Raw genomic sequence first — 20,855 nt, 5'->3', positions numbered from 1 at the left:
GTGTACCTCGTAGAGGATGTCGGGTAGAAACGCTGCACATCATACATCATAGGCACGCATAGGGTAAACGCGGTCAGTACCGGACAATGCCGACACCCGAAAGACTTTGGGTCCATCTGGAGCGGCGGCCGTAACGGGGTGCCCTTAGATCCTACCGCCTCTTTGACGGAGGATGATCGTGGCCTCTCGCATCCGCTACCGCACCTTGCCGCTGTCGATCGAAGCTGCCCAGTGGAAGTCCCGGATGGACCAGTCAAAACTCAAGGGCAACGCGTGGCCGTAACCGTGGCCGGCCTGCCTAATAACCCGTATTGGTCACCCGTCGAAGATGCCCGGCCGGTGTCCCTTCTAAGCGGTTCCAGCGAGAGCTTTCTCGGTCTTTAGCCTCGCTTATGGCCATTACTAACCGCATTGTTCTCGAATCGTGGCTTCTTGGACGGCGCTTGGCATGTTTGATTCGCAGCCGACATGTGCCAGCAGCGGTGTTATATATCAGACCTCTATATGGCCCATGGGAACACAGAGCATCAACGACAAGTTGACCATGACCTTCGTTGCTCACTTCTGCTCTTGTAGTTCTGGATTGCGCAGGAAGTAGGGTTTGCAGAAGTCACAGGTCCTCGTTCGACTGGTGATGCCGGCTTAGTTCACGACGCCACCCGAGACCACCTCTGCGCCCGTCCTCATTCACCATAAAGGCTCGAGTATGCATGCAGTTGCCTAAAACGAAACAAAGGAAAGATCAAGTGTATCCTTTTTTTGCCACAACAAGTGCCCGAACTTTTGGGCATTAGCGCTCCGACTCCATCCTGCCGAAAAGGGTCAGTCGTAGAACGAGGCCACCCTAGAACGCCGTGCATGTGCTTCATGAAATTATCGTCAATCTTGGGACAAGACGAGTCTTGATGCCACATCAGATGGACGGGGACCTGGACCTAGCCCACCCGACCTGCAGCAAATACGACTCAGCTGTCGATCATATCGAGGTGATTCGTGTATCGGACCGGACAAGGGGACGATGTTTGATGACCATTTGCAGTTCTCGCAGCATGTTGGTTGTGTTTTCCGCATTCTCATGCAATGTCTTTCGCTTTCGCCGGTCCTCTTGCAGTTTGCTGAGTTTCTCCTCCCTACTCATTGGTGCCCAAGACATCCTTTTGCGTGGCAAAGCCACAGCCTCGAACACCTCCTCGTCCGCACCTGCACCGTCGTATGAGCTTCGCTCCTCACCACTGAGCAGCTTGAATGCTTCGGCAGGACCTCCGTCGACGATTGTCAAGCCACCAAGACTGCTGGGTGAAGGCGACACCGGTGACCGCATACCACTGGATGCTCGGGACAAGCGCCGGTCGGAGTCAGTGCCTACATTAAGGAACATGGTGTTTCGCCCCTTTTCCCATTCGACCAGAGCGTTCCGAATTTCAGTCCCAAGCTGCTCATAATGTCCAGTGATGGTCGTGCTGAGTAAGGGATCGTCGACCGCACGCATGGAATTGATTTCCTCTCGCAGAAGGTGTACTTTTGCGTTCAGCGATCGAACGGTGTTGGCCACGGCGTCAAACCGGCGTATCTGGGCCTTGGTATGCCGCTTTTGGGGCGCGGTGGTGGATGGGTCACGTTCAGGATCAGGCTCAGTCTCTTCCTGGGCAGAGCCCTCACGGTTGTCTCCGTATTCTTCTTTGACCACAGCATTGTGGAGCTGTTGACTTGCGTGGCATAATGTACCGTCAAGCCCTTCTAACATTCGAGATATCAGCCGCCACTGCTGTATGTTGTACCATGTGGAGCCGGAGCGAAGTGCTAGCAAGTCGCACAGGAGAACCTTTCGAGCAATCAGATGTAGTCGAAACAGGAACCGCAGCTCTCTCAAAGAGTTCCGTGCATCCATGGGAGTCTCGTTGGCAACCGCCACAGCATCGGCATAGTCCTGCATCGAGACCTCGTATATGTCGTGGTATTTGCGCAGATCGATATCCCTCACAAGCAGTTGGATGTCATTGTGGGCTTCCACGCATCGGACAATACTGGCTATCAGAGCATGTCCAAGGGTGCTTCGCAGCTCACAACAGCTGTTGGGTGATTCCCCCGTTTCCAGACGGCTGATTGGAGGCAATGGGTGGCTACTGTTAATGAGTCAGCAAGGCAGCCTGTCATGAAAGGGGTGACCCAGAACCTACATTTCGTAGCCTCGAGACACGACTTCAATTTCTTGAACAAAACGAAGCGCCTCTGTTGTAATCCCATCGTAGTTGTGGGAGCTGGCAACTGCTTTTCCTAATGCTGACACCGCCGACTGCCGCACAAACTCTAGGTACTGACGCCGGCCGAACCAGAAGAGAACCAAGCAAGCCCCAATAAACAGCGACGTGTATATGCATAGTTCCGACCAACTTGACGAGATCGATCGAGGTGTCCGATACCTTCGCTGCAGCAGATGTAGAGACCACGCCACCGCAAAGGAAATTCCTGCTGTTATAAAAGCACCTTTGAGGGAAAGGGTAGTTGCGGTGAGGGACGGCTCATTCTGGAATTGGCGCCGGGGTTTTGGCTCGTCGGAGAGCAGCTGCGAAGCGACAATGATATAGCGGAACTGTTCGATCAGACGCTCGTTGGCGACGTCCGTGACTGAGGCGGCAGTCCTGCGTATCGTCCGCAGCCGGTCGCGCAGTTTGGGGAGACCTCGAGGTGCAAATGTTGGTTGTGCGTCAGTTGGAGTGGCGGGCGGATCGGCTGATTCGAACGGGAAGGCGTCTCCTTCTAAATAGTCGGCAATAGGCGATTCATGATATATTAGAGCTTCCATGACATTGTCGGTACATTAGTGGTATGCAGAGGCGAAGATGGTGAAACAACTGAAGCGTCGAAGAGGAAGAGAGGCGCGTGTGGTGGTGATGATCCAAAAATCGTCCGACCACGCAGCCGCCAGGGTCAGGGGCACTAGGGGCCAGGCAAGCCACAGTGGCTGCTGACCTGATGGCTCGGCTGACGCCAATAGTTGCCCCACTGCCCCTTCGAGGCGCCCCCGAGTGGCTCGAGGCGCCAACGTGCGAAGCCTGGACCCCAAACTCAAGGCCGGATGAGGTAGAACTACGGGTGCCGCCAGGATAAATCCCCGTCTCGAGCCCGCCGATCTAGCCCCTGTGCCGGGAAACGTGGCTCAGCCGAGATTGATCCAATTAAACGTCAATCCATCATTGAGGTTCCGACAAGGCAAATGTGATCTTTGTTAACCTGCGAGCAAACCTTCTCGACGCTTCAGATGAGTCTTTGTCGATTGCGTCTTCGGCTTATTTGATGTGCTGGAATTGTATCTGCCCGACATCAACTTGTGGTGAGAAATGAGATTCGAGACTCGCCTTCTCGTTGGATTGTGCAGAGTCATCTCGAAAATGCTTCAGCAAGTCGTCAATTCTTCTTGATACACAACAACAAAGAGTGCCATGCCACGCATGGGTTGAAGAAAGATTGTTCCTGGACAATGACGCTATTCACGAGGCTGGACGGGAGTGGAGGTGAATAGAAAGATTTCCATCACGAGCCTCTCTACAGGCTGGAGTCATTCACAGATCCCATCCATGATGTCCCTTGACCAGTGAAGAGCATATGGCGAGGCCTGGTGAGAACAATGAAGTGACAATATTTGCGCCCGAACGTGATATAAGTCACCGTACAGTCTTCCTCTTTTTCTTCTTCGCTCGACAAGTCCCCTGTCTGTGACCATCACTAACACTCCAACAAAACTCATTGTCCCTTCCAGTATCCTCGCGATAACCATCAGTCGACATGGCAACGACTGAGCCTCCTGACAGATTGTACGCGGAAGAGTCCAATGCGGAAGCCGAAGTTGACACCGTCGAGACACCAAAATTGCTGCACATCCCTGACTTGAGCACGGTCCCTGGCAATGGGCTGCGTAAACTCAGCGAAGTGAATATCGTCGCGACTGAACGGTATGGCGATCTGTACGCCCCAATCTTCCGCCAACTCCAGATCAGACCAGACAAGTACCATGACTTCCACAATGGTGTGATCCGCGTTGTCCGGAGAAAACAGCAGGCAGAGATCCGGCGCGCCACAGGGGCCAGTATCAAGACAACGACGGATTACTTGCTTCGTGCATTTGGCTACATCGTCTGGACACCAAACTCAGAATGGCTGCTTGACGAGAAAGATCTTGATGAGGGAGAAGCGCGGTTGCTGTATTGGAAAAACAAAGCCGTTGATCCTAGGTATGAAGCCACTTCTCCGCCCTTCTGTCTCCCTCGCATTGCATCTTTCCGCGAGATGGACACGGAAGCTTGCGGAAGGGCTTTCATCACGGAGCCATTTTGACCATTCAACCCAAACTTCTATCGAACAAGTCGGCGATTGTCTTGCCAAGCTCCTTTGCTAACAACCTCCCTCCTCAAAAGGTTCCACCCTGTCTGCAAGTCGCTCTGGCGCCAGATGCGAAACGTGCAATTCACCCGCCGCGCAACACCCCACCGAGGACAATCTTCAAGTGACGCGCCAACCGTGATGGCAGACGGTGATGAGTCTTACATGGGCGATATCGACTCCGGCCATCCCTCCCCTCACAGTCGCGCTCGAGCTACAGCCATGAAGAAAATCGAAGATCTGTCCGCCGAAGTCGCACGAAGACTACCGGCACCATCCCGCATGAACGCTGACCAGACGGAAGAGGCCATCATCGATCTGATCACCAGATCAGCTACGATTCGAGCCAACAGCGACCCAAAGATTTTTGAGGAACTATGGCAGGCGCACATCATGCGAGTTGAGGAATTGGAAGAGGAAATCGCACACGGAGGGGGACCGATTGCAAACTGTGAGCTCTCATCAGAATCCATCCCCGTCTAACTTCTAGCTCTTCTCTCTGAAAAAAACTCATGTAAGAAGCTAACAAAATGACAGCGGCTGTGGAGAACCTTCATCCCGCTGTCACCGGCAACCAGCAGAACGCTACTTCTCCGTCCAACGAGCCCTTCAACACCTCTGGCCTGGCCCTTGCCCACTCCTACCCAAGCACCTTAGCCATCGCACCCGCTCTCCCCTCAATCATGTCGGTCTACATCAGCATGGCCCAGGTTGCGTCTCCCATTCGTAACCCAGCGCCGAGCACTGCCGCAGCACCCATGACGCCTGCCTATCACTGGCCCTCGGCCCCGGTTGAAAATCATCACTTCGTCAACTTCTTCACCGGCATTAATTATCGTGTGGATGTTCCTTCAGCGCGGATACTGGGTTAGGTGCTCAGTTACGGCTGGAACGATGTCTGTCGCTACATTTCTACAGGTCGTGTTCAGGGTGAGATGGCTGGAAATACTGCCGATGTCAGAGCTCACGACGGAAACGACAATGCTGGTAGGGTTGATCAAGAAGTCGAGCGTGCCAAGGACATGACCGATGTGAATACACCAGCTTCGGCAACTACAACACCCACCTTCGCACCAAATGAAGCAAAGAGCAAGGAACCCGAGGACTTCACCATTCCGGAATGGCAGACCATGGCACTCGGCTGGCGTGACTTTCAGAACGATCTGCGGTATGCAGCCCAATCCGGCGTGCGAGTTTGGAGGATGAAGGTCTGTGTGATCACCGTGCATGCTCGAGACATGCACTGAGACGGATTCCAACAGCGAGCCTGGGGTGTGGAGGACAGTTGACAAGCACTGTATCGCATGAGGCGACCACGCGACTGAACAGGTCATGAAGCTGTGCCTGAATCGAGATGGCATGCAGTGCTGGCGTACGGCTGCAGCACCACGCACGCGAGATATGTACTGAGCTGGATTCAAACATCGAGACTCGGGTGTGGCGGACAGTTGACAGGCCCTGCACAGCGATAGGCGACCACGCGACTGAATGGGTTCATGAACCTGCTCTTGCGCAGATGACATCCAATGCAAGCCTGCGGCCACTCCTTGTGAATTAGGACAAGAATTGAATAGTCATTGAACGCGATGAGCGTAAGACTCGTGCTTTTGAAGATCTGCAAATGTACCACGGTTGGAGTAGTTCACGGTGATGCCCCTGAGATGCTCGGAGATGCTCGTATCGGCACGTGCGCGCAGTTGAAGTGACCTCACGCTTGCCTGGTGAGCGGATCCTTGGGGATCCTCGATTGGCCCACCTCAATTTGACAGTGCACGAGCGAGGGAGCAAGCCGGGAAACCAACTGTACTGGGTAGGGAAGCGCAGGCGCCCCTTTCGCGTTCACCCGCGCATGCAGCCAGGATGGGGCTCTAACCAAATTTCTGCAACCCATCACACCGGTTATCTCCTGAACAGCGGCGAACTTTCAGAGGAGAGGCCATCTGTCGTTCAAAGAGATTCCAAGAGTGAGATCTCAGTACACAGCGCGGAGGATCTTTCCACCAACTTGCTAGAGACGCGCCTGTTTGCCGGTCTGAATCCAGTCTGAACTGTATCGGTTTCAGTTGCACCCGTCCATTGATCGCAGCACAACGCTAGCTTCGGCCGCACCACACCTACTATCACTGCATACAATCTTTCGAGTCGAGTCACCAGCTGCGCCCCGCAGAAAGCCGCTCACCATGGGGAACCAAATATCGAAGATGATGGGCAAGATCTTCGGGTCAAGAGAAATGCGACTGTTGATGCTGGGCCTGGATGCGGCAGGCAAGACAAGTGAGTGCTATACTCGGGCGGCGCGCTGTCGCAGAGCATACTGACGCGGGAGCAGCAATTCTGTACAAACTGAAACTCAACCAAGACGTGACGACAATCCCTACCGTCGGCTTCAACGTCGAGACCGTCACATACAAGAACGTCAAGTTCAACGTCTGGGATGTGGGCGGGCAAGATAAGATCCGTCCTCTCTGGCGGCACTACTTTTCCGGCACTCAAGGTCTCATATTCGTCATCGACTCCAACGACCGAGCACGCATCGACGAGGCACGACAAGAACTGCACCGCATCATTCTGGACCGAGAAATGAAAGAGGCACTATTGCTGGTGTTCGCCAACAAGCAGGATATACCGGGCTCGATGACCCCCACGGAGGTGACGGAGAAGCTGAGATTGACACAACTCAAAGAACGGACATGGTATGTTGTGCCGAGTTGCGCAACTACCGGTGAAGGACTTCTTGAGGGACTGGTGAGTTGCTTTGTGTTCGGAGAACTCTGAGAATGGACTGACGCAATTTCAACAGAGCTGGCTGTCGACGAACGTCAAGGCACAACCGCGGCCAGCACCCACCAAATGAGCGTCTCCGTCGCTGACTTGGACCAGTCGCGGCGAGCAGTGGACAGCGATGACATGGCCGACAACCACCAAGATACCTATTTGCTAGCGATATTTTTCGGAAGCAGATTAAAGCATGGAGTTCAGCGCAGTTACATTTCCCAGCAGCTTGTGGGACGGGCATTGTGAGGAGCATGGAGCAATGCTACTCGGTTTGGAACGCCAGCGCATTGCATCGAGGCATCCGTTGTACTTCACCTTCTTCTCGGTGGACCGCGGTCAGTCCAAGATCATCTTTCCGTCAATGCTGCTCCAGTCGACAACAGGATGGACAGAGAGAAGATTGCAAATGGTCCGCGCTGAAGCTGAGAAGGCCATTGTGAGTCAGGGAAATTCGAAACAAGCCCAAAAGTCAGTCTGGTTGAGTCTTGCCATATGCGACAATGGTGCAACAACCCTATATGTACTAGTTGTGACTGAGAAGTGTACGTTTAGTCAGCCTTGTGGCAGCTCATCAAAAGAGATCTGCGTACGAGGTACTCATAGGAGAAGAGTCATGTGTGGCGGGGGCGAACTGTTGGCACGCGCATTGTTCTAACGGTTGAGTCTCGCGCACGCCGCTCTCGAGCATGCTTTGCAATATACGGAGTACGACCCTCGGACCAAACGGGCGCTAGGAAGGAAGTCCTCCCTACTGAGTGCTGTGTTCCGAGTACTGTAGAGGCGTGCAGCTGGTTCTCCCTCGCATCGCGTGCCTAAAACAGCTCATTGAGCCCCGCTAATCAATTAATTATCTGGAAATGGACCTGGTGTGTTTCTCTCTTGGGCCCAAATTCGCCGCAAATCCCTAATTAATTAAAGTAGCCGACCACAGACCGTGCGTGAGTGGCTGCTCCCAGCAACCCAGCGTTATCGGTCCCACCATTTACGGCTTGGTCTCCCTAGACTGTTGGACCAGATGAAGCCGAGGAAAGTCAGTGGTGAGGAGCATCGGAGTTGTTCTCCCAAGCCTGCGTGCAGCGGGTATGCACTCGCACACTGCGCTACGCTGCTGGCTTCAACAGATGCAGTAGCACTGCAACTACCACATGCAGCCCATGTTTCTTGTCACCTGTCAAGACCTGGACCTGCGTGAACCCCCTGAACTGCAGCAGATCGCATGCAAGGGCAGGGGATGTCTCGTCTGCTGATTACAGTAGGCGTTCTGCAAGTGAACAACCTCTCGCTCACCCGATCAATCAATTAATCAGTCAGTGATTTTTCAGAGTTCATCAACTCTGCCTCCGGCTGACAGTGTTCATAGGACAACCACCCGCGTCCACTCCGCCTCCCGCAACATCGACAGGCCCTGACTACGGTGTCCTTAATCCGGACTATTGCTCCGCCTCGTTGCGCCATCCCACGCCATTCTCCAGCTTTTCAAACCTTCCGAGACCCGAGCTATCCCGCCGTCAGCCAGCTGCCACCTGCCAGACACGGCCCGTCCCTGTAAACCCAACTGCGGAGGGGGCGGCTCAACTGCTCTCGTGCCTCTGGGAGGCTGTCTGCTAGTCAGTTCGTGCGGTCCGTCCGTGGGGCCCTTGTCTCGCTGAAGCTTCGAGGCCGTTTGATCGGGAGCCACTCTTCCGCACCATCCTCCACCTCGTGGTCGACGTGACGGACTGGGCCATCCCTGCTTTGCGGGCTGTCGGCACCCAGAGAGAGGGATTTGTTTGATTTCCACCTAGAAAGAAGACCGTCGACCCTGAGGAGCCTGGCCTGCCTTACCCCTCCCACACCACATCGCATCATATCCTGTCCGGCCTTCTTCGTCCGCGCTGCAAGAGCAGCTAGGCATAAGAAGCCTTGCTGGTTCTGCCCCCTCTCCTCCGTGCTTCTCATCCTTACACAGTAGGCGCCGTCGATTGTCCCTGTCGGCGAAACGACCAGCTCTCTGCATCATGGCTACGCCCGATGGAGCCGTCGAAGTCAATGGTACACATAAGCCGTCGGTGCTGATAGTAGGAGGGCTTGGTGAGTGATATGCATCACACAACTCTCTGTGCCCCGGCTGACCCAAAGACAGGGTACATCGGTCGCTTCCTCGCAAAGTACATCCACACCCAGAACCTGGCCTCCTCCATACGTCTAGTCGACAAGGTGCTGCCGCAGCTGGCGCACCTTGGCCCCGAGTTCAACGAGGCATGCTCGCAAGATAAATTCATCCAGGCCGACGCCTCACGCGACACATCCATGGCGCGAGTCTTCGATCATCCGGACGGCCCCGACGTATCGTGGGACTACGTCTTCAACTGCGCAGGCGAGACCGCCTTGTCGCAGCCTTCGGAAATATACAAGCTGCGGTCCTGGCAGGTGAGCGTCACCTTGGCGAAGGAGGCCGCGAAGCGCCACGTCAAATCCTTCGTCGAGGTCAGCACAGGAATGGTATATGCCCCGAACCGGACGCCGCGGACCGAGCAGGACAAACTGAAGCCGTGGCTCAAGCTGGCAAAAGCGAAGCTGGAGGCCGAACAAGAACTGTCACGGGTACCGGGTCTCAACCTCGTCATCCTGCGCCTGGCGCACGTCTACGGAGAATACGATTCCAAGTTTATTGCGAAAGCTCTGTGCCTGGCCCGCGTCTACCAGGAGCAGCAAAAGGAGCTGAAATGGCTGTGGACCGAAGACCTGCGCATCAACACCGTGCACGTGGAGGACGTGGCCCGCGCGCTGTGGGCAGCCGCCGAATGGCGGGCCAAGAACGCAGTCATCCCCCCGTCGCTGTTGTCGTCATCGTCATCTTCCTCCTCCTCACCGACACTTTCCCGCCGACCGACGCTTTCCAAGGGCGAAGACGCCCCCAGCGGGAACGTCCCCGTCTTCAACATTGTCGATCACGGGCAGACAAGCCAGGGCCAACTGGCGGACATCATCTCCAAGGTCTTCGACATCAGGACCGGCTTCCAGGGCACCATCATCTCGCAGTTCGCCAAGATGAACCTCGAGCACGTGGTCGACGATCTGAATGAGGACCTCCTCCAGCCGTGGGCCGACATGCTCGAGAAGAACGGCATCACGAAACCGGGGCCCCTTACACCATTCCTGGAAAAGGAACTGCTCAAGGACACGGACTTGAGTCTCGACGGTTCGCTGTTTGAGCGCGTTGTCGGCTTCCAATACCATCGTCCCGACGGCCTTACTGTCCAGGGCATCAAAGATATGATTGCCAGTTATGAGAAGATGGGGTGGTGGCCTTGAAGGGTGACCCAGTCGCGTTTATTTCCCTTGCCTGCTTCTGCTTCTGCTTCTGCTTCCCAAGAAGCGGAGTTTCACTAATGTCCGCACGCCACGCCACACTGACGGAGGCATCCGCGATGGAATGGAATACAAATGGACTTGATTTCACAGCGCACAGCTCACAATCCCCAGTTTGAAACGACACCAGACTCCTCATGTACGGCCGACAAGACGATATGGGATGAGATGGGATGAGACGAGGACGGGATGGGCTGTGATTCACGACATGCATGCATCGCATCGCTCCTGTTTGCTTGCTGGCTGGCTGGCGACTTTGCGACCGTTCGCTAGTCGGGCTACTGTACTCGTACAGTCCCATCTCCTGTATTCCATCGTCCATGGCACCATCTATCCCAGTCTGTTTCGACACTTCAGATTCTTCTGATCTTCATCTTGTACTTTGACACTTCAGCGCCCAGATATTACACAGATGCCAGACTCCGAGACATCCCGACTCCGAGATCACATCATAGAAGACTAAACCAAAACACAAATACCCACGTGCGGTACCACAGTCCGCCTTTTCCTTGCATGCACGCGCGCGCGCTTCCTTCCACTACCTCGTACGCCACATACATACTTTCAAGGGACGCCAGACGGGACGAGACGAGACAAGAATTCAGAAAGACATCAAGACGAAGCTTGACATTGAATCCGCGGGGGAGTGGTTCGCCGCAGTCTATATGATGAATGTGGGCGTGGATGGATGGATGGATGGATGTGGACGTCTGGATGTGTATGTCTGTCTGTCTGTCTGTGTGTATGTGGTGCGAGATCCTTCGATACCTTAATCACTGATACGATGCGTCAGTAATGACGAGTCATGTCTCTACCTGATTGTGGTGATGGGCGTGCCTAGGACTCCCATGCCGTAATGTTATCTCCGTTCCTTAGGGTACCTACCTACCTACCTACCTGTACGTAGGCAGATAGGTACAGAGTTAGCAACAATGGATGGGATGTCTGTGCCAGAGGACGAAAATGCGCTTTTCATTCACTTACTACTCGATCACCCACTCCCTTACTCATTCACCCACCCACCCACTCACTGAGTAGTTGTATATGTAGTAGCTGCATCTGTACTTAGTATGGAGGCGCATTTGTGGGAGTATTCCTATGTATTGAGCTCATTGGCCAGTGGCCACTGGCAACTGCCCTTGCCCTTGCCCTCTACCCTCTACCCTCTACCCTCTACCCTCTACCATCTACCCTCTACCCTCTACCCTCTGTGCTAGGCCCCCACTCAAAGCATCGAATGACCTCCATCCAAACTGACCGCTTCGTCTGGGTCCGTCAGGATCCCTTCCACGAACCGCCACCCTTGAAGCTTCATGAGCTTCCACTGCTCGGCCACCTTCTTGGTCACGAGATCGCCCGTCGCGACTGCATCTTCCTTGGAATCGTGGCCCGCCTCGCCTGCTGTCTGGATTCCCCGCGAGAGAAACTTCTGGCTGAGCGTCTTCAGGCCGAACCGGACCGGCAGACCGCGGGGGTGGGGGTAAAGCAGTACCGTGTCCACGACCAAGGGGTGTATAATGCGCAGGACGTTGAGGTCATTCTCGATCGCGTGCCCGATCAAGGGTGTCTCGGAACTGATCAGATCAAAGAGCAGCTGTCGAGCCGCGGCGGGAGAGTCCACTCTACGGAGCTCGTCTCCTTCGACAAAGGGTGCCTGATAAGGCTTCGCCGATGCATATATCTCCTTGGTTACCCCGGAGAACCGGGTATTTAGATCGAGAATCTCCCCGTACGTGCGTACAAAGGCGTCGAGTAGGAGTCTTCCGTCTGGCCAAGACACTGCGGTGACGCGAATGACTTCCATCCCCAGCGTGGTGTAACCCATCTCACAGTCGAATGACACTGGTTGCAACGGTCGGACACCGGGCTTGTCGGGCGTGTGTTCAAACTGCAAAATACTTGCGAGGCGCTTGGGATTTTTGACCCCGAAAACGTGCGTCTCGCCTTCCGAGCAGCCTTCACTGCCTTCCGGCTTGTTACAGCACGGGTAGACTGCTTCAGATCGACCTTGACGGTTTGCTCGGGCCCAATGGTACCGACATTTCCCTCCGCTGGTTAAGCGTCCGTGGTCATCTCGGCCTGGGAAGACCTGAAACCGGGTACCGCATCTATCGCATGTTTCATATCCTTTGGCTGCCGCGACCCCTGCTTTCGCCGTGGCAATCTCCACAGCAGAGGGCTGCGCCGTGACATATCCATACTTTTCCAGTCCCTCCAATCGTGTCCGTAAATGCCTGAGCACGGCAATCTGCTGATTCAAGGAAGAGAGGCCTATCGAACTCAAGTCGACACTAGGGTTTGTAACGTTTTGTTGAACCTTCGCGGATGACGATACACCCGTCCACTCAGAAACTCTCTTGACCCATTCCTCAGTGGTCATCTTCTTGATTCTCATAATGGTCTGAGAGACTGCGTTTCTGTAAATGTCGCCTTCCAGTTTCGTGGCTGCTTCTTCCTCGTCGAGCGCGAAAGTGATCAATTCCTGCTCATCCAGAACAAGCGGTTTCCATTTGGCGTCCGAGCTGGCAAGCTTGCTGTTCTGGGCTTTCATTTGCTCGTGGAGTTTCTGTAGTACTGTCAACCTGGTTTTGAGCTGGGCCGGTGCCTTGATCACGTTGCGCGGTGTCAGTGTCTCCACTTTTGGCGGGTTCTTCTTGGTTGTTTGTGATATCTCCTCCGTCCTCTTCGTTGGTGGTGGGGAGACTTTCCTGGTCAAGGAGGCTAGTTCTCTGTTGGCAGATGTTTGAACCGCAGTACGAGGACCTCCTTTCAAAATTTCCTCATGCTCTGTGGAAGTGGCCGTCGACTTTACCCTCGGGGATGACTGTCTTTTGGGCGCTGACGATATCGGGGGCGAAAGACGCGTATTCTTCGCGTCCTCACCATCTACACGCTGTACATCTCTCGGAGGGGATTCTAGCCGCCTTCTCTTCGAAGGTGGAGGTGACACATCTCCAGCACTGAGAGGGTCATATTCTTGCGCCACCGCGAGCGTCTCGCCTGTATCGAAAGTACGGGTTGGAACGCAGTGTGAGAAGATGCAAATGGGAAGGTCGCAGTCATGCTGTCGAGGACAAGGAGTTGCACGAAAGCGTCCCAAGGAGGAGAACATCGTATCGGAATGGACGAGGACAGAGTATGTTGATAAGCATGAACGTTCGATGGTGAAGGGTGTTGGCTAGCCTGCTTTCGACGTCAACCACGAACCGGGTACGGGCTTGAGCCTTGAGGAACCGGGGATTAGCGATTGGATGCGACAGGGACCTTCGGGGAAATGATCGTGTGTTTAAAGATTCGTCACCAAAAGCAACACGGCCTGCCTTCAACCCTAGCCCTAGCTGTTTTTCGTAGCACCCAATAGCATCAGCCAGTGTCACCCAAGTGTTCGCTCTGACGTTGATTCAGGCAAGGCCAGCCACTCAGCAGCCCCGGACGTCCGTCACTATCAGGTAACTCGAAGCCTTGCAGTGGGGGATAGGCATGCTCCGGAGCCAAGAAGCAGCGGGCAGCAGCCTTGGGTGCCACGGGTACCACCTTATCGCCCGCTGAGATACGGGTTGTGATATCGTTCGAGGTCACAGACAGGAACCGGTGTCCATTTTAGATACGTAATGCGTCCTTGGTTGTGTGCGGCATATCTGAGGGCGAGATCAGGCGGATTGATTCGTGGGACGACCGTGCTCAGCGGCCATAAATGCCAGCTGTCGCTGTGCACGAAGGCGAAAGTATTTCTTCTCCTGTTCCACGCGTGAGACGTAGCTTTGTTGTCCTCGACGAAAGCTGCGGTGCTCCTGATCTGGTTGCCTGCTGTCAGCTGCCTGGACGTGTGTTCCAGTCGTAAATCAGATAAATCTCAGACTGGACAGAGAAGCAGTCACTTACTGTACTGAGACGATTGTGCGTGACGACTCAGACGACAGTGAAGTCCAGGTCAAATTTCCTCGTTCAGGTCTCAAGCCGCACGCTTCACACTTCACGCCCCTCGGGAGTGCCAAACGACCAGCAAAGACAGCCCATCACTCACTAGCAGGTGCACGGCACAGGCAAGGTTCAATAATCCGTCGCCTAAGTTGAGATTCGGGGGTTGAGTTTGGGGGCACCGGGCTGTCGAGGCGTCTATCCTTTAATTAACTGGAGCTTGTCGGCGCTCGGGTGTTGCTGCTTCCCGGCTTGCTAGGGGCGCGCCCCGGGAGAACGCACGCGTCATTACGCTGGCTTGGCGCGGGCGGCCGCTGACTGGCGCCTGCTCTGATAACATGTCGCTGCCCTTCGACCTGCGAAGCATCAACAAGCAAATCCTCTTCTTCAACTGGGAGATGGCTCCCGCTCTGCGAAAGTCGGGACAATCTACTCCTCGAAAGGCGCAGCATCTCGTCGTTCTGGTCCACGGGCTGTGGGGGAATCCGGGTCATCTGGACTATGTCGCAAAGTCGCTGCGTGATCGCTACGGTGACGAGGAACTCGTGGTACTCGCTTGTCGCAGGAATCTCGGCTCCCTGACCTACGAGTGAGTCTCCTCGAAAGCAGTCATGACTTGCATCTTTCTTGCGACTCCTCTCGAGTACTGACGAGGAAATAGTGGTATTGAAGTCGGTGCTGAGCGGGTCGCCAGGGAGGTCGAGGATGCTTTGGAGGAGCTGGGACGGGATGGTCACAAAATCACCCGATTCTCCATAATCGGGTATTCTTTGGGAGGCCTGGTCGCGCGATACACAATCGGTCTGCTTTACCATAAGGGACTCTTCAACCGCATCAGCCCGATTAACTTCACGACTTTCGCAACGCCGCACCTGGGTGTCCGGACGCCTCTGACCGGGTATCAAAACCATCTGTGGAATGTCCTGGGCGCTCGCACGCTATCAACATCTGGGCGGCAGCTGTTTCTGATTGATAACTTCAGAAACACGGATCGACCTCTCTTGAGTGTTCTTGCAGACCCTGACAGCATCTTCATTCACGCGCTTGCTCGTTTTCAGAACCGGTCTCTGTACACCAATATTGTCAACGATCGTACGGCAGTCTTCTATACGACCGGAATCTCAAGATGCGATCCTTACGTCGATATGGGGAAGATCAACCTGCACTACCTCAAGGGCTACGAGCCGGTCATATTGGACCCAGAGCATCCCTGCGATCTGATACCGGAGCAGGAGCTGCCAACCTTCTACCAAAGATTTCGCATGCATAGCCAGACTTATCTGCGCAGAGCACCCATTTTCCTCGCACTGGTCGTGCTGCTACCCATCGCAACGATAGCTTTCCTCGTGAACTCGGGCATCCAGACGTTTCGCAGCCGACGGAGGATACAGTTACATGAGGCTGATCGTCGGGACGAAGGGTTTGGTCTATACAGAATCCCTTGGATGGTCCAGGATATGCGCATTGGCCTCGAGGATGCTTTCGAGAATGTGAATGCTGCTCAACAACAGGAGTACCTGCCAGAGGGAGCAGAAGAGATAGCAGATGCAATCGTAGAAGCCCCTGCTCTGTCTTCAGCGGCTTTTGCGCAGAGTACCGAGTCCTTACTGTCTGAGAAGTCAGAGAGTGACCGAGCTCCGCTCGCAGAACGATCTCCGAACTTCCCGACCTTAGCACTGACTACGGCACAGTTTGCAATGATCAAGGCGCTCGACGACGTGGGACTCCGGAAATTCCCCGTCTACATCCACAAGAGCAGCCATAGTCACGCAGCGATCATCGTCCGCTTTCCCAAGGCTGCATTTGAGGAAGGAAAATTGGTGGTGAAGCATTGGCTGGACAATTTCCAGATTTAGTTTGGTTGCACCTTCGCTGGAGTCGAGTTCACAGCAGCGTTGCATATGAGCAAGAGGCGGTAGGAGGTACTGTACTCGTACGAGTACACTTCTCCTGTGCGATCCCCAAGCATCAGCATCATCATCATGCTCAGCGTTGTCCTTATCTTTCAGCAAGCGACCCCAATCGGCGAGATGGCTTGGAGCAATTTGGGATAGTGCAACATGGTTAACCTCGCAACAGTCTTGGACGTACCAACTTTCAGCGTTTCTGCTATTCGCACATGTCCTCTGTTATCAAAACTGTCAGCCCAGACCCATGTCATCGCGAAGGTCATGCATGAAGGCCACCCACGACCCATGCGCACTCGGAAATCGGCAATGGACTCACCTCATCGAGTGTATACTCGTAGGGTTGTTCTCGAGAGCGGAGACCTGCGCCACTTCAAAGGCTTATGTGCCCTCAACCCATAGGGCAATATACAGGTGATCTCGGAACGCTACATGTACCTGAGGAGGCTGCAACTGCGCACGACTGACGAATTATGGACGAGCATACGAGGTTTCTGCTGCCCCGGTACCTGACTAGGTAACCCGTACATTGTCTGACGACTCGTACCTGGTCCACCAGCTATGCGAGTACGGACCGTAGTGACGTCAAATGGATACAAGCGTCCAACACGAAGGAAGACCCAAAGCACGACACCGCAGGTTGCAGACAGGCTGAGACCAAGCTATTCGCACCAAGTCGTCTCAGGCTGTGGATCACTCTGCAACTCAAGACCTCGCGAAAATATCCCACATGTCACGACTCCAGCAAAACCCAAACAGCGTCCAACGACCATCTATGCGGCTTTTAAAATCTCTGGGGGCGGCGGACTTTAGCCTCGAGATCGCTGAAGGCGGCGACGTCTATTCGTCCGACCAAGGACGACATTAGAAGCAAGGCTACGTCATTCCCTCCTCGTCGATACCCCTGTTGGTTGATATTCCCGAGAAAGGCTCCAGTACTTCACCGCGACGTGTTTCCTTCAGTTTCGTGATACCCACTGTTTAGGTTGCAATTATCTGATTTCTTCCACTTTTCCACCACGTGGGTTGTCTAGTTGCCTCCACCTCCAGTATGGGAGCGATGGCAGTGTCTTATTGAAGGCGATATATATATACGAAGTACCACCTCGGCACTTCAGAGAATCAGCGTATCTCCTGATCTCATACCTGGCTCTTGGACACAAGCCACTTGCCAAACACTCCGTTGACTACTCAAATCCCATAACATACTTCGACCGGCCTTGTTGCGCTGCAGCGCTTGGGAAGAGACTCGGGCAATCAAGATGGAGTCCGACAAACCCTCAGATCAGGACTCCGGCATGCTGTATCCCACGGCCGCTAAAGCCTCCCATGCCGGCCTAAGAAGAGTCTCCAGTCAAAGTGCTAAACGCGAGGACCTTTTCTCAGGACCGACCCTGGTTGGACCACCGGACCGCTTGGGCTCCCGCTCCGGTGCCAGTGAGATGGCTCTTGCCATGGAAATGGCGAAGCATCATCTGGCGGAATCCTCACCGACCTCGACACCACCGGTTTCTGGTCCAGTCACGCCTAACGACGTTGGTCTGGCAACCACGGATAAATACGCGTTTGCCTTTGATATTGATGGCGTCCTCATCAAAGGAGGTAAAGTGATACCGGAGGCGATTGAAGCCATGAGAGTCCTGAATGGTGAGAATGAATTCGGCATCAAAGTGTAAGTGTTTGCAGGAGCTTCAATGGGCACCATACTAATCCTGGGAACAAGGCCGTATATCTTTGTGACCAACGGGGGTGGCAAGACAGAGGAGGAACGGTGCATCCAGCTCAGCAACCAGCTTCAGATGGAGGTGTCCCCGGGCCAATTCATCTGTGGGCATACACCTATGAGAGAAATGGCCGAGAAATACGAGACCGTCTTGGTGGTTGGTGGTGAGGGCGAGAAGTGCCGCGAGGTCGCCAAGGGGTACGGCTTCAAAGACGTTATCACACCGGGAGACATCATCAAGGACAACGAAGATACCACGCCGTTTCGAAAGCTGACTGAACAGGAGCGGCAACTCTCACACGGCCGCAACTACGGAAATATCAACATCGAGGCTGTGTTTGTATTTGCCGACAGTCGGGACTGGGCAGGTGACTCTCAAATCATCCTTGACTTGTGCATGTCCAAGAACGGCCGTCTGGGCACCCGGTCAGAGACCTTCGATGAAGGCCCACCTGTGTTCTTTTCCCACAATGACGTGGTCTGGGCAACATCGCACACGTACTCACGAATTGGCATGGGTGCACTCCGAGCGTCGCTCGAGGCCATGTTCCGAGCCATCACGGGGAAAGAGTTGAAAACGGTCGCCTTCGGCAAGCCGCAGGTCGGCACCTTTCAGTTCGCGACCAGACTTCTCCAGCAATGGCGGAAAGACACGCACGGCATCAACCGACCTCCGGAAACCGTGTACTTTGTCGGCGACACCCCCGAGTCCGACATTCGCGGCACCAACGAATTCGACCAATCAGGCCAATCCGAGGCCAGTTGGTATTCCATCTTGGTGCGGACAGGTGTCTTCCAAGAAGGCACGCGGCCCCGATATATGCCCAAGATGACTGTCGACAACGTCCTCGAGGCGGTCAAGCATGGCATGAAGCGCGAATTCGACAAGGCGATCAAGGACCTGACCATTGGTGGCGGCGCACCACAGCTGGCTAACGCCATCACCGAGGATGACGACGAGGGCGAGGAAGCCACGAACGTGGCCTAGAATGGCTATAACAGCTTCACGACACGGCGTTTTTGATATGATGAACCACCATGAATCGATACCCACCATACACCACTTGCTGTCAAGAGGAGTTATGGAGGAAGATCTACAGTGCATGAGTCAGTATTGGGGAAGTGCTGGATGGCGCCATTGGCTGTATTTTCTATACCTATGTACTCGGGTCTTGTGAACCCACGACCAATGCCTATCATGATCACAAAACAAGCAATAATTATTGGGGGCGATCCGACTAGATATTGGGGGCTACAGTATGTGAATTTCCGAGAGCTGCATATCCGGCCTCTCCCAAGAATCTCGGGTCTTTTAACCCCTCTGTACGAGGTGGACGAGCGTCTCCCGGAACAAACAAGAACATGCGTAGCTTCCAGTTCGTGGGTAGAACAGCGTTGCCCTGTGCAGTACGGAGTACGGTTCGGGGAGAGCCTTTGGGACCGTGGCTTTGCCATGCTGCCGACCAGGGGAGTTCCAAGGTCGAGGCTGGCTTGGATGCGCCTTTAGTTCGGAGCAGGAGTTGGCGAGCCGCAAGATTTGGACGGGCTGGATCTGTGCACGCCGCCCTTTGAGCCAAAAGTTAAATATAAATATAGGGCTCCATCGTCGAATTTTCGACGGTTAAACCTGTCGTGACCTGTGAAGGCCCATTGCAGATCTCACAACTCAAGATCGTAGCGAGTGACACGTCTTGAAACAGCCCCGGCACCTCTGAGAAGTCATGCGCGCACCTTGGTACGGAGGACGGTTGCTGGCCTAGCCTTCGATCCGCCATTCCCGTATTGGACTCCGAGGCAGACTTTTGTACCTGAAGATGCAGCAGGCGTCAGACTAATGTGCAGGGTATCGAAGAAAGCGAATCATGCTCTATGGCAGATGAGCACTAGGGTCTTAAACGGTTGCCTACGCGAACACCCGAGAAACCAAGCCAAAGAGAATAAGCAACTGACGTCTGAGAGGCAGTTCAACCACTTGCATGGCCACGGGTGCAGCAGGTGTCGTTTTGGATCTCTTGACCTGCCCGTCGAAGCCAGTAACGTGGTGGTTCACGGCGAGGCAGGAAAGGGCCGCGGATTCAGAGTGGCTTCGATGGTGGTGAGTCGTGTGTTGTGGTGGTGCGTGCACGGGTGTCGCTTGCTTATTGTGGCCTGGGGGCGCCACTAAAGCCTGGAGGGCCACTGGGGGGCACCGAAGCCGGTCTTAGGCTGCGCTGGGCCAAACCCTACTGTACCTACGGTGCCTACAGCAGCAAACTAGGTGGCTGACTAGTTACTCGTACTTAGATCTTTGTGACTGCACCTCCCACCGACCCAACCCTCTTTCATACCTAGACAAAACTCCAGACCACCTCACATTGACGCTCGCATTCACATACTGTACACTCCCACACCCACCCTCTTTTCGCCCCCTGCTGTCCAGCGTCGCGTTCCGTCTTCGATTCGGCTCTTCTGCTCCTGTCCCTGTCACTGTCACTTCCCACTTTTCCAGCAACCTTCTCTGCGTCAACTGTCAGACACACTCAGCGAAGGCCTGCGCCCACTGACAGCGGCTGGGACCAAACTCTGAGCAGCGCCCTGCTCTCGCGCTTGGCCAGTCCTGCTTTCAGCTGAGACTCGCCGAGGACTTGCACATTCATCCTCCTCCACATTCGCCGTCAGCGTCCGATCCACGCACCGGCGACAACACTGTCTACTGTCCTCGGAAACGCATAAAGAAATCAGCGGTGGCCTGAGCTGCGCCGCCTCCTTCCCGCCGAACCGTCGAGCTCTACCAAGTGACCGAACCTAGAGGCACGTCAGCATCA

At 54.6% G+C, this 20,855-nt stretch overlaps 7 protein-coding genes across 7 annotated transcripts; 5 read left to right on the top strand and 2 right to left on the bottom strand.

The window, feature by feature from the left end:
• Positions 1-976: 976 nt before the first annotated feature.
• On the bottom strand, positions 977-2,803 carry G647_08515 (uncharacterized protein; the record flags this gene model as incomplete). The annotated part of the gene is made up of 2 exons (XM_008732824.1): positions 977-2,123; positions 2,178-2,803. 2 exons carry the CDS (start codon positions 2,801-2,803, stop codon positions 977-979), a joined length of 1,773 nt encoding a protein of 590 aa, XP_008731046.1.
• Positions 2,804-3,783: 980 nt separating this feature from the next.
• Positions 3,784-5,624, top strand: G647_08514 (uncharacterized protein; the record flags this gene model as incomplete). Its single annotated transcript, XM_008732823.1, has 4 exons — positions 3,784-4,229; positions 4,413-4,828; positions 4,915-5,244; positions 5,296-5,624. 4 exons carry the CDS (start codon positions 3,784-3,786, stop codon positions 5,622-5,624), a joined length of 1,521 nt encoding a protein of 506 aa, XP_008731045.1.
• Positions 5,625-6,557: 933 nt separating this feature from the next.
• On the top strand, positions 6,558-7,152 carry G647_08513 (ADP-ribosylation factor 6; the record flags this gene model as incomplete). Its single annotated transcript, XM_008732822.1, has 2 exons — positions 6,558-6,651; positions 6,707-7,152. The coding sequence occupies 2 exons, from the start codon at positions 6,558-6,560 to the stop codon at positions 7,150-7,152; spliced, it is 540 nt and encodes a 179-aa protein (XP_008731044.1).
• Positions 7,153-9,149: 1,997 nt separating this feature from the next.
• Positions 9,150-10,446, top strand: G647_08512 (uncharacterized protein; the record flags this gene model as incomplete). Its single annotated transcript, XM_008732821.1, has 2 exons — positions 9,150-9,222; positions 9,275-10,446. 2 exons carry the CDS (start codon positions 9,150-9,152, stop codon positions 10,444-10,446), a joined length of 1,245 nt encoding a protein of 414 aa, XP_008731043.1.
• Positions 10,447-11,728: 1,282 nt separating this feature from the next.
• Positions 11,729-13,615, bottom strand: G647_08511 (uncharacterized protein; the record flags this gene model as incomplete). Its single annotated transcript, XM_008732820.1, has 1 exon — positions 11,729-13,615. The coding sequence occupies one exon, from the start codon at positions 13,613-13,615 to the stop codon at positions 11,729-11,731; it is 1,887 nt and encodes a 628-aa protein (XP_008731042.1).
• Positions 13,616-14,819: 1,204 nt separating this feature from the next.
• G647_08510 (uncharacterized protein) lies at positions 14,820-16,277 on the top strand (the record flags this gene model as incomplete). The annotated part of the gene is made up of 2 exons (XM_008732819.1): positions 14,820-15,010; positions 15,083-16,277. 2 exons carry the CDS (start codon positions 14,820-14,822, stop codon positions 16,275-16,277), a joined length of 1,386 nt encoding a protein of 461 aa, XP_008731041.1.
• A 1,313-nt stretch (positions 16,278-17,590) lies between these two features.
• On the top strand, positions 17,591-19,039 carry G647_08509 (TIGR01456 family HAD hydrolase; the record flags this gene model as incomplete). The annotated part of the gene is made up of 2 exons (XM_008732818.1): positions 17,591-18,000; positions 18,052-19,039. The coding sequence occupies 2 exons, from the start codon at positions 17,591-17,593 to the stop codon at positions 19,037-19,039; spliced, it is 1,398 nt and encodes a 465-aa protein (XP_008731040.1).
• Between the last annotated feature and the right edge of the window lie 1,816 nt (positions 19,040-20,855).

The sequence above is a fragment of the Cladophialophora carrionii genome (assembly GCF_000365165.1).
Source record: "Cladophialophora carrionii CBS 160.54 unplaced genomic scaffold supercont1.7, whole genome shotgun sequence".
Lineage (NCBI taxonomy): Eukaryota > Fungi > Ascomycota > Eurotiomycetes > Chaetothyriales > Herpotrichiellaceae > Cladophialophora > Cladophialophora carrionii.
Note: the sequence above shows the minus strand (reverse complement) of the source record. Positions and strands in the feature narration are given on the sequence as shown.